The sequence below is a fragment of the Martes martes genome, assembly GCF_963455335.1.
Source record: "Martes martes genome assembly, chromosome: 16".
NCBI lineage: Eukaryota > Metazoa > Chordata > Mammalia > Carnivora > Mustelidae > Martes > Martes martes.
In genome coordinates, this window is record NC_137904.1 from 47,532,624 (window position 1) to 47,545,396 (window position 12,773).

A 12,773-nucleotide genomic window follows, 5' to 3' on the forward strand; every position below is an offset into this window, starting at 1 on the left:
CTGCTCGGCGGGGAGCCTGCTTCCTCCTCTCTTTCTGCCTGCCTCTCCGACTACTTGGGATATCTCTCTCTGTCAAATAAATAAGATCTTTAAATATATATATATATATATATATATAGTTTCAAGTAACTCACAAATGACTTTGGTTTACCTTGAGATAGGGAACTTTTTGAATTTTGCTTCCAAAGGCACTTTATAATATGTATTGCACTTACGTTCTTAGAATGATAAGGTTTGTATGAAATTTCAGTTTCCTATTAACACTTTCTACGTTGAAACACCTGAGTAGCATACTGCTCTCAGGATAGAGAAGACTCTGAATTACTTATATTAACAGCAGGTGGGGGGGCAGGCTGTGATGACGACGATCCTCAAATCACTTGAGGATCTCTAACCTTTCACTAAAGTCCTCTCCGCCAAACATTTTAACTGGGCTGCTCAAAAGACCATGCTTACACATTAGCAATTTCATTTTGTTCCCTTTCTCATCCTAGAGGGCCTGGGTATCCAGTCAGGGCAAAGTGCTTCCTAACCTTTGAGACGGATGGCTGGAGAGCTTAATCCTCCTTCGAGCAAGGAAAACTTTGAGGGGCTAGCCTAGAAGATGAAGTGCCCTTGGGAATCCTATACTGTTGGTGGGAATGCAAGCTGGTGTAGCGACTCTGGAAAACAGTACGGAGGTTCCTCAAATGTCGAAAACAGAGCTACCCTATGACCCAGCAATCACACCACCGGGTATTTACCCCAAAGATACAAATGTAGTGACCCAAAGGGGCACGTGCACCCTAATGTTTATAGCAGCAATGTCCACAATAGCCAACTATGGAAAGAACCTAGATGTCCATCAACAGATGAATGGATAAAGAAGATGTGTCGATGTGTGTGTGTGTGTGTGCGCGTACACACACACACACACACACACACACACACACACACACACACACCGGAATACTATGCAGCCATCAAAAGAAATGAAATCTTGCCATTTGCAATGATGTGGATGGAACTAGTGGGTATTATGCTGAGTGAAATGAGTCAATCAGAGAAAGAATTATATGATTTCCCTGATATGAGGAATTTGAGAGGCAGGGCGGGGGGCTTTTGGGGGGTAGGGAAGGAGAACATGAAACGAGATGGGATTGGGAGGGAGACAAATCATAAGAGACTCTTATCTCATGAAACAAACTGAGGGTTGCCGGGGGGAGGGGGGTAGGGAGAGGGTGGATGGGTTATGGACACTGAGGAGGGTATGTGCTATGATGAGGTGTAAGCCTGATGATTCACAGACCTGTACCCCTGAGGCAAAAAATACATTATATGTTAATAAAAAAAATAAAGTGGTCCTTGGGAGATAGGGACTTTTAGATCTGTTTTTGGGAAAGCCAGGGAGGCCCGGATTGGTTTAATTCAGAAAAATAGACTGGCAGAAGGCAGAGGGGCTGGGCGGGGAGGGGGGGGGGTGTCCTGGGTGGCTCAGTCAGTTAAGCATCTGTCTCAGGTCATGATCCCAGGGTTCTGGGATCAAACCCCACATCAGGCTCCCTGCTCCCCCTCCAGCTCCCCCTGCTTGTGTGCTCTGTCAAATAAAGTATTTTTAAAATATAGACAACGTAGGGGTGCCTGGGTGACTCAGTGGGTTAAGCCTCTGCCTTTGGCTCAGGTCATGATCTCAGGGTCCTGGGATTGAGGCCCGAACTGGGCTCTCTGCTCAGCAGGGAGCCTCCATCCCCTGCCCCCTGCCTGTTTCTCTGCCTACTTGTGATCTCTCTCTGTCAAATAAAATGTTTAAAAAAAAATAGACATGGTATTTCTAAAGACAGAAAACCTAAAAATTAGGCTGGTTTAGGAGTAAAAAAACCAGGGTCCTAGTCGTATCTTTGACACATACTAGCAGTGTAACCCTGGAAACCACCGAGCCTCATTCTTCATCACCAAAATGGCGCCGTGGTTACTTTACAATACGGCTATCAGCATTAAACAAGACACCATGAAAGTGTGTCATACAAAAGTAAGCTACCATTGACATAATTATTATTTTCTTTTTTTTTTTAGTAATCTCTACTCCCAATGTGGGGCTCAAACCCATAACTCCAAGATCAAGAGTCGCCTGCTCCACCAACTCAGCTAGCCCCTATTGTTTAAGACCAGAGCAGTTGCCCGTTTGATTGGTGTTTTAATTTCCCCTTCATCCAGAGTAAAATTAAAATCTTTCACTTGGGAAATGTAAATAAATATGCTTTACCCTAGTTACTTCAAAAGTTATAGAAAAAAAGAGAAACAAAAGAGGGAATCCACAGAAAAGTAAAAAACAAAACAAAAACAAAAACACACCCAAAAAACAAAACCACAACCAAACAGTTCACCTTCAGGAAATCAAGAGCTGGCTGTATTTAGTGAAACATCAGGTAACGCACCACAGGATTCCCCCCGGCCACTCACATCCAGAACAGCTAGCAACAAATATTCACAACACTGTGATGGCAAAATTGGCTCGAGCTGAGATAGTAGTTGTACCCAAGTACACTTGCGTTTATGAGGTCTGTTTTTTGAAATTATTTTTCAAATTTGACAAGAACACTGGAATAAAATTCCACTTTACTATTCTTTCTCACATAAGGTGTAATGGTTGATGCTAAAAATGAAGAATTTTTAAACTAAAGAAAATGTCAAATTCAGGCCCTGAACACAGTGGATCTGCTGACCAAAGGGTAACAATCATAATTTGCACGTGGGACAGAATATATAGTCTAGGAGGCAAAGATTCAATCTTGAGCCAGTTGTCTTTGAATACTGGAAAGCTTACCACCTCATTCCACTTCTTGTTGAAAAAAACAAAGGAGTTTAGACAGATCAATACTTAAGCTCTCACAAATCCTCCTGAATAAACTTCTTGAGTTTTCCTTAGAGGTGGTTCAATTACGACAAATGATGTATCAACACGGTCAAGGGCAGGAATAATCCTACTAGTTTACTGATAAACCTCTTGCACACCCACACAATTCTTTCAAATGGTTGAGCTGGTATAGGAAACTGGTGGTAAGTTTTTTGAAACTGCTAGTGTGATCTCTTAATCTTAACACTGCACCAAGAGCAGTTACATTTGGCCTAAAAGTTTTTACAAGAGGAAAATTCAGAAGGAAATTGTACTTTTATTCTTCATATTCTATTTCACACATCCACTGACTTTGTTTGAAGTGTTAAAAAGCCCTGGGTTTCCAGTGAGCAAAAAGGTTATTCCTGAAGGAAAATGTGGGAACTCCAGTGCCCCATGCACAAGTATACCTGAGAAAATGACAGCATCACTGCTCTTGTGACAATTCAGTAAAACTTGTGCTAGCCTCCAGAGAGAGGAAGAGGACATTAATCTTAAGTCTGAAGCCTGTTTAAACACAGCATTCTGCAGACCTGGGTAACTCCAGCACAACTGGTAGGCAAAGGCAGGAAACCAAACTGGAGGATGGAAAGGAACATCTAAGAAGTTAGTTAGTTCTACTGTCCTCTCTAGCTATTCCTAAAAGTATTCTTAACAAAATGGCAAATGTGAGTAATTTAAAAGAAAATTCAAAGAGAAAGATGGTGAGAGCTGAACACAATAAAAAAAAAAATTGGTTAATTATGGAAATCAAATCAGAAGCAAGATCTTCATCCTGAAGAGGACTGCTGCAAACAATCAATCCTACCAGTCAATGAATCCTGTTCTCACAGAGGCACCAGGCCCCAGGAGTTGGCCACCGGGGTCAAACATCCAGGACTTCGTAGCAACAACTGCTTGGTACCCTAAGAAACGGACCCTTGTTCAGTCCAGTTGGATGGCCACCCTTTGTGCTGCCAAGGGCAACCCAAGCCATCTTTCAGTAAGGCAGGCCTCTCAAATGCCCCCAAAATAATCTCTGAAGCAGGAGTTCTAGCTTCCCAAATAATGAAGTTTTGGTAACTAAATGTTTACACAGCTACTGAAAAGCAGTTACTCCTCAAGGTGTTTATGTGGAGGGTAGCACTGATATTATTTTCAAATCAGGGAACTAAGGCAAAGTCTGTAGACTTTGTCATAAACCCCAAAGGAACTCATCTGAAAGGAGATAGCTGAGGAGAAAGTTGAAGGTCTGGTTGAACATTAGATAAACAACAGACTCAGCAACAAAATGACCAGTTTGGACTCATCTTCAGGATTTGGCCCCTGGCCAAGCCAATCAAGTCAGTGGTAGCACACAAAGAAACAGAACTTGGGAGTTCCTAACTTCCAGGCCTGTTTTGCTCAGAAGAGAACTAAGGGAGCATTCATAAACTGGGTTTATTCCCAGCTTTCCTTATCAAGGAATGGAAAAGCTTGCGGCTCAACCTTAAAGATGGTAACCTTTCATCTTTATAAATGAGTAACACATTTCTGCATCTGGCACAGTATTCACCTAGTAGCACCCAAAGGTTTAACTACATTACTTTACATGAGTCTGGGATCCTCCTCCATTAAACAGAAGAACCACAAGGATAAATCTTTAAAGCCCCTTTCAGCTCCTAATACTATTTAACTTAACTCCCACCAAGCTAATGTCAGCTTCTCCTAACTCATCTTCTCTTGATCTGAAGAAGTGTAAAATTAACATGACATAAGCCAAAAGTCAACCTACAGTATGAATCAAGTGTACTGCATTTAGTGGTTCAAATTTTGGATTAAGAAATCAAGTCAATGGTGACCATATTTTCACAATCCAGTTGCAAGGCTTTTCCTGAGACCATCTGAAGTAGGGGAGAATATAGATAAGGCTATGGAATTGTCATTTACAACTTAAAAAAAAATTATTAATAGGAGGAGGGCAGCTTCGGTTCTCAAAAACCTTTCAAGGTTCTTGCTAATAAAGCCAAAGGCTCAGGATGTGACCATGTGTGACTGGCAATGAGATTCATCACGAGGTACCCTCAAAGGTAAAGTTCACTACTCAGTCAGTCCACTCTCATAGTCTACCTAAGCATAATTTTACTGACATTTTAGCAATGAAATAATTAAGATATCCCTGAACTGTATGTAAAGCTCTCTGACGTTAGATTTTGAGCAGAAAACAAGATGGTTTAATCTGTAATTCAAGAAAATAATTTCACATCAAACTTCAATCCTTAAGCTACTATAGCTGTAATGTAAGGTTGAGTGTTTATTTTTTTTCAAAGCAGGTCTCCCTCACCTCCCAAACACTATAAATATGAAGTAGCTCCAAACTGCAATTTCCATCTTGGTAACATCTGGGATCCACAGAAGTGATTTTTCAATTACTTGGAAATTCAAAATAGAGGTTCCCTAGTAACAATGCACCGGTGGCAAAGTCTCCCCATTTTGTTTAGTTTGTGGGAGAAAAGTTCTTTAAACTAGAAAGAATTTGTAGTCTTATAAAGATTACGTTGGAATTAGCTCGTTTTTCCCTCTAGGAGAGCAGCCATTTCTCCAAAAGTTCTGGTAAAAGTCATGGCTCAGATTTCAAAACGCAAACAGATGTTCCTGAAGCATCCAAAATGGGCCACTCCATTTTTATTCCCAGAGCCACGACCCCTCGGTTATTTTGTGTCCCCCCCCCCCACCCTGTACAGGGCAAAAACTCAACCCCTCTTTGGTGTAAACTTTCAAGAGAAGTGCAACAGCACATTTTTGGAGTTTCCCAAACGGGCTGGGGACGTGCCAGGTCAGGTCGTTCGGAGTATCGGGGCTGGAAAGAAATCTTGAGGGCCAGAGCGCTCAGAGATTTCCAAGCATTGGGCTTCTGAAGGTTTCCACGAGCCTCTTATCTACCTAGTTCCAGGGGGAATTAGTGGTTGCTACTGTAGGAAGGAGACTGTTCCTTCTCGAAGCCCGGGCCGCGGGACGGCCTTGGTGTATACGGGAAGATGGGGGTGGGGGGGGGCGCGTACCCGGTTCTCTGCCCTCGGGGCCTCCTGCTGTTTGCCACGCCAGAAGGACGCGGGGCCTGAGCTGGGCCCTCCGCCCTCCCCCGCGGCGCCAGTCTTTGGACTCTGGCGTCGCCCCCACCTCGCCCGTCAAAGCGGAGGCCCCGCAACGCTGGGCCCCGCCGCCATACCCAGGCCGCATGGGGGTGGGGAAAGAAGTTGGCAAAGCTCGGCCTCAGGATCTGCGCCCCCCGTGGAATGGGCAAAGGGGCGTCGTTTCACCCGGTCTCTCCCCAACTGGGGTCTCGGGGAACACGCGGTAATTGCCCAAAACCCCGCCGTCTGTGCGAGGCGAGGCTGCGGGGCTGCCGGGACGGTTTGAGGACAGGGCCCGGCCGGGAAGACTCCAACCTTCACCCACCCCGGTCCCCGGTCCCACTCCCCGCCGTCTCCCGGCGCCACCACTTCAGGCAGCCCACTTGGCCCGGCCTCTCCCCGCGCCCGGACCACCCCCCATGGGGTGCTCTCACTGCGCAGCGAGTCCCTCCGCTGCCTCCTCCCAGCCCAAAATGGCGGCGGCGGCCACCGATCCTTCTCGTCGCCTTCCTCTAGGCCGAGGATCCCTCCGCACCCACAGCCCCGCCCCTCTCAGCCGGATCTATTTTCTGCCCCGTAAAGATTAACGCCATCAATGAACTCTTTAATTGATCTCGGAAGGCGGGTTTTGTTGTGCTTCCGCACAGCTAATCGCTGACGAAAGTGAAAATATTGGCATGAGGCTTGACCAATCAAAGAAGGCATCGGTGAGCGCGGGACGCTTCTCGCGCAAGAGCAGATGGGTTTTGTAGTTCTCGGTCTGACTGTGTCGTGACAGGCTCGTCATCCGGCTTCCCAAACAAGAAGAACTACAATCCCCAGCAGGCGCCGCGCTGCCAGGCTGTCTCCTCCCCCTCCCCCCCTTCTTCCCCGAGCGGCTTGACCAGAGCTGCTGCAACTGCAGCAAGAAGTAGGGCTGAGGCATTGGGAGCTGCACCGACAGGCCGTCGGTCGCACAGAAAGGCACACAGATATAATCGTGTGCATAGTCCTTGTCAGCAAATAGGTCAGTTCCGCCTTTGCAAAATCTTTCTCGGACCACTTCCCCTCTTCCAAGGAATGCATCCTTATTCCATTTGGGCTTCCCTTCCAGCCGCATGTAGTGTGAAGACTTCTTCCCCTTTCCTCTGTTTCCCGTCCTGAGAGGAAGGAGGGGGAGGCAGGCCAGGCCCAGGAGATGATAAGGCTTCAGCCCCCGGCCCGGCCCAGACCACGTCTGTGTTTCTCGAGGTGCTGACTTGGGGAGCCCCAGCCTAAGGGGGGTGGGGCGGGGTGCTGTCAGGATTGCGACCTCTGGAGGCAGTGAGGAAAGAACCCCTTGTAAAGCCTGCTACATATTTTCTTGTTCCAGCCACTGACCGCACTCCACTACCAGCCTCTGCTGGTCATTGCTGTATCTTTGCCTCCCTTTACCCCTTTGGTTGCTGGGGGAGCAAAGCTCAGGACTAACGTCCTAGCTGCCAGCCTGAGTCTCAGTGACTTCCGGAAGAACAGCCTAGGATGCAGGCCTTGGCCTGGGGTCTGAGGGACAGGACTGGGAGGATGGCCCCTTGCTGGCTAGAGGTGTGAAAACCCCGGGAGCGGAGGCCTGACGGCCTGCATTTCATAATGAAGTTGTGCAGGTCTGGTGCTACAAAATGGCCGCTTCTGCCTTGGTAAAAAAATTCCTGAGCAGCCAGCCTTCCTGAAAATTCTCCTTTAAGACTTAGCTTTCTGTTATTTAAGGCTGGTGTCATTAGTTAGAAGCATCTGCTGAAAGATTGGGAGCAGAAGAAGGTGTCTATTCCGAGCCAGACCAACTGTAACACAGAGTCAACAGCCGCCCTGGAGGAGGCCAAGGTAAGCCCCACCTTCCCGACCACCTGAGTGCCCCGACGTGGATCCTGCCCACTGGTATCCTGTCGCTTGTCTCAGGTGTGTTGGCCGATCTGGAAAACCAGTATTTCTAACTGAGTTCCTACTGTGTGTTGGCAGTATGCCAGGATGCCAAATTTGTGCCGTCTCATGAAATCCTAGCAGCCCTTCAAGATAAGAATTACTGTATCCATTTCAAAGAAGCTAAGGTTAACAGAGCTGAAACACCTTCTTCTAGATTCATGCAGTCAACGAACGAAAGATCCACGGTTTAAACTTAGGGCCTTCTGACACCGGAACCCTGCCTTGTATTTTGTCAAGGCTGAGAACCAAGTCTGACGCAGGGAAAAGAGTTTGAGTGGTTGGTTCATAATTTAGGGTGGGGGTTGGGGTTCACAGAGCATCCAGGAGACAGGGAGAGACGGGTTGTATCGGGAATGGTCACCCTCTGATCTGGCAACAGCAACCCAGACTTTCTCTGCCCATTGTCTCTCTTACTGCTCCCCACGCTGCCTATTCTCCCAGAGTTTACAAGTCCCTGTATGTGAGGAGGGGACTCAGCTCCTCTAACCCACCTTATGTAGCCTCTTCCAGTGTTCTCTGGAGTTGTTTAATTTGGAGTTCATGACATGCTGGGGTTAGATGTTCGGAGAGGGCCGGTGACTCACCCAGATCACATAGCTTATCTACAGTAGTGGGAATGGCGGTGAAGGGACAAGCCTTCAGGAGGGAGGCGGCACTTGGAGCTGAGGGGCAAGGGTGGTTTGGGTGAGGGGAAGGATCATTAGGTGACACGTGCTGAGGGCTGGGGGCAGGTGAATCATTGTGTGCACACAAGCCACCTTGTCTTGGCACTGCCAGAGGCCTTGCCCCTTCTGGTGTGGGCCAAAAGCTCTGTCTCACTTGACTCAAGACACTGGTGGAGACAAGGACTGTTCCCCATTGACCATCTCCCTGCAGGTGAAGTAAGAGTACAACACAGACAACATACACACCTACGCCCTACACACTCTGACATACCCCATCCCAGATGCACACGAGAACCTCAACGCCTCCCAAACACACACAACACCCCTCCAGCTCCTACAGGGCTGCACACCGCCCCCCCCCACCCAGTGTCTGGACCTGTGCTTGGGTGTGTCTGACCCGTGGTGTGCATCGTAAAGCAACATGCCAATGGTAGCGGTTATTATTAGAATTCCCAAACCACAGACAGAGAGCAATTCATTCCCCATCCCCCACGCAGAGTGCTCCCACCCTTACCACGACGGAGATAAACAGATGCTTTGCACACACACTGTCTTGACAGAATCCTTTCCACCTCCTAGATAAGTTCTAGAATGCTCTCTGCTGCAGACTGGAGGTTCACCCTTCCTCTCCCTATCGAGAGCCTCTTTCCTGCTGCTTATTTCAAGAACTGATACCAGCTTCTGCTTGGAAAAAATACATTCCATCTTCTTGACCCTAGACCAACAGAAAGGAGTGTCTTGTGTCCCAGTGTCTTTTTTTTTTTCTTTTTTTTCTGTCCGGTGTCTTTTGAATCTCCCTCTCTTATGGGCTTTATGTCCTTTAACCTGTTCATCGAGCTCTCACCTTGGGCCATGCAGAGGGACACAGTGGTGGACTGGACAGACAAGACACATTCTTACAGGAAGAAGACAGATGGTAAATGGTATTGTGGTAGATGCTATGTGGGATGTTAACTGGGTCACACGGCAGTGTCCTTGGGAAGGGGAGATGGGATCTTTAGATAGGGTGGTTGTGGGGGGGTGGCCCTCTGAAGAAGTGACATTGACACCAAGCCTTGAAGAGTCAGCTATGCACATAGCTCGAAGCAAGATCGGCGACGTAATTTGTAGGGCTCAGTGTAAAGCGTTCTTTACTCAAAAACTGTTAAGCAGTTCAAGACAAGAACAGCAGAGCATATGGGGCGCCTGGGTGGCTCAGTGGGTTAAAGCCTCTGCCTTCGGCTCAGGTCATGATCCCAGGGTCCTGGAATCGAGCCCCATATCGGGCTCTCTGCTCAGCAGGGAGCCTGCTTCCCCCACTCTCTTTCTGCCTGCCTCTCTGCCTACTTGTGATCTCTGTCTGTCAAATAAGCAGAATGGGAATGAGGGGCCCTGAGGTTGCTTACCCACAAAGCCAAGTCTGTCGGAAAGACAGTCTTTCTAGAAAGAGGTCTCATCAAGCAAATGCAGCAGGAGCCACTGCCCATCCTGTCTCCTCCTTCTCTATCTTCATCCCCACCATATTTATGGCAGGTCTCCTCTGTGAGGCCCGGGACGACTACTGTTAGAGGCACTGCCACTCCGGAGTAAGGCACACCGGCAGAATGCCTGCTCTTTTCATGAGTTCCCTTGAGGAGGGTTGGGGCAGGGGGCAGACAGGAGCCCATAAACCAATAAAGAGTTGCAGAGGGCGAGAGGCTAGAGAGGGACCCCACTTCAACTGTGGGAAGGTCAGTTTCAGGCCGGGTGATTGCAGAAGGCTTACGGCACCAGGGACAGGTTGTCTGTGATTCTCTCTTCCTTGTCCTCTCTGTTTAGACCCCTGGTGCTCCTGGGAGCCCCCCAACACCCCCTGAGCCTCATGACCCTGGTAGTGCCCTGCCCCTGACACCCCGCATAGAGAGCCACTCAGAGGAGGAAGATCCGACCGGGGCTGGCAGTGGCCTGGGCTCGATCAGCAGGGGCTCCCGGACCCAGAGCCCAGGGGTCAGCTCGGTGGAAGCCGTGCTGGGCCGGAAGAAGCACCGCCGGAGGCCTTCCAAGCGCAAACGCCACTGGCGGCCCTACGTGGAGCTGAGCTGGGCGGAGAAGCAGCAGCGGGATGAGAGGCAGAGCCAGAGGGCCTCCCGGGTGCGCGAGGAGATGTTTGCCAAAGGCCAGCCCGTGGCGCCCTACAACACCACCCAGTTTCTGATGAACGACCGCGACCCTGAGGAGCCCGACCTGGAGGTGCCCCACGGGGCCTCCCACCCAGGCTCCAGCGGGGAGAGCGAGGCCGGGGAAGGCGACGGCCGGGGCCGCGCTCACGGAGAGTTCCAGCAGAGGGATTTCTCCGAGGCCTACGAGCGCTACCACACGGAGAGCCTGCAGGGCCGCAGCAAGCAGGAGCTGGTTCGAGACTACCTAGATCTGGAGAGGCGGCTGTCGCAGGCCGAGGAGGAGACCCGGAGGCTGCAGCAGCTGCAGGGGTGCGCCGGCCGGCAGCCCTGCCGCCAGGTGGAGGAGCTGGCTGCCGAGGTCCAGAGGCTCCGGACAGAGAACCAGCGGCTGCGGCAGGAGAACGCCAGGTGGAACCTAGAGGGCGGCGGCCGCCGTGGGGAGCCAGGCACCTAGGGGGGAACCCTCATCCAGGGGACCCCCCGAGGATCGGGTCCCCTTTCAATACACGCTGGGGCCAGCTGGGGCTCGGGGAGGCAGGTGACAGATGAAAACCGCTTCTGGCCCCTCTGTGGCCCCTGAGAACAGCGAAAGTAGGTTCAGCCTTCCGCCTGGTCATTTCTGTAATTTGGTCTTTGATGTCTTCTTATTTTTCACAAAGAAATTAAAGGATTTTCACGAGCTCAAATGGGAGTGGCTAGGATTGATTTCACTGGGGCTGCTCTGAGAATCAGAGCATACTGTGTCCCAGAGAGGTTTGGGCCTGTGGTCCCAATCCCTGCCTTTCCCCAAGCCTGGGAGGCCAGCACACCTCTGTACTGGGGAACCACGGAGACCTCCAGGATGCCTGAATTCCGCTCTGTGTGTCCGGGAACAATCAGGCTGCTCTGAAGGTATTACAGAGGATGAGGTAAAGGGAGGGGGCGCTCAGGAACCACGGGGTTGGGCCAGAACTTGACTTAAGATGCCAGATTGCTGTGAAAAGCTGCGGTGTCCCTGGAGGGGAGAGGGCTGGGACTTAGGAGGGCTTCCGTCAGGCTTTGTTCCCATGCTCCCTGCATTCTCCCTGTCCTCCCCATAGCATGGAGGGCCAAGCCGGATGGCTTGCGTCTCCTTGTCCTTGGCAGCCCCCTGGCCCCATACCTTGAAGCCAGTGGCTGGGCAGGATGTTCATCATCACTTTTGCTCCCCTTACCTCCTGGAAGGGCACTTACAAGTATGCCCTCAAGGGACATTTTCTACTTTTTTTTTTTTTTAAAGATTTTATTGATTTGAGGGGTGCCTGGGTGGCTCAGTGGGCTAAAGCCTCTGCCTTCAGCTCAGGTCATGGTCCCAGGGTCCTGGGATGGAGCCCCACGTCGGGCTCTCTGCTCAGCAGGGAGCCTGCTTCCCCCTCTCTCTCTCTGCCTGCTTCTCTGCCTACTTGTGATCTCTGTCTGTCAAATAAATAAATAAAATTTTTTTTTAAAAAAAGACTTTATTGATTTGAGAGAGAGAATGCACATGCATGCATGAGTAGGAGGGGCAGAGGGAGAGGACTAAGTACACTCCGCTCTGAACGGGGACCTGGATGCAGGGTTGGCTCCCATGACCCTGAGACCGTGACCTGAGCTGAAATCAAGAGTGGGACCCTTAGCCGGCTGAGCCACCCAGGCACCCCAAGGGAGGTTTTCTTCTAATGGAAAAAAAGCCCTGGGCGGGCTGGGGTGGGGGCGTAAATCAATTCTTAGCAGAGCTGGTGGCCTGGCTTTCCCACTGCTCACTTCCGCTCTGTGCCTCCTGCTTCTCTTAGCCTAGTCACCTGTGTGGTCCCTTCCCTCCTTCCCTCCCAGGTGAGCCCCTCACCTGTCTGCAATATCGACAGCTGAGTTAGCTGGGACAGTGCGGGTCCCAGCCACGCGCCAGGCAGTACTGGGCTCTGAAATGAGCTCATACAGCAACACCCCCGCCCCGCCGACCACCCTTCCCCAGACATCGGTGTCACTTCCATCACTGTGCCTGGGTCCCTGTTGGTTGCCGAGTTCAGGCTGGGGTGGTGGAGAGGGAAGTTAGCCAACTCACCCATGAGCC

The 12,773-nt window shown here is 50.1% G+C and overlaps 1 protein-coding gene across 3 annotated transcripts; it reads left to right on the plus strand.

Moving 5' to 3' along the window:
- Positions 1 to 6,835: 6,835 nt before the first annotated feature.
- HEXIM2 (HEXIM P-TEFb complex subunit 2) lies at positions 6,836 to 11,388 on the plus strand. 3 transcript variants are annotated; one of them, XM_080826502.1, is made up of 6 exons: positions 6,836 to 6,970; positions 7,058 to 7,194; positions 7,690 to 7,803; positions 7,939 to 8,004; positions 9,405 to 9,483; positions 10,365 to 11,388. In XM_080826502.1, the coding sequence occupies exons 5-6, from the start codon at positions 9,481 to 9,483 to the stop codon at positions 11,157 to 11,159; spliced, it is 798 nt and encodes a 265-aa protein (XP_080682628.1). In that variant the 5' UTR covers positions 6,836 to 6,970; positions 7,058 to 7,194; positions 7,690 to 7,803; positions 7,939 to 8,004; positions 9,405 to 9,480; the 3' UTR covers positions 11,160 to 11,388. The 3 variants fall into 3 exon arrangements, with proteins under 3 accessions (XP_080682628.1, XP_080682627.1, XP_080682629.1); XM_080826501.1 differs by lacking the exon at positions 7,939 to 8,004; XM_080826503.1 differs by lacking the exon at positions 7,939 to 8,004 and having other exon boundaries at positions 9,426 to 9,490; positions 10,365 to 11,382.
- Positions 11,389 to 12,773: the final 1,385 nt, after the last annotated feature.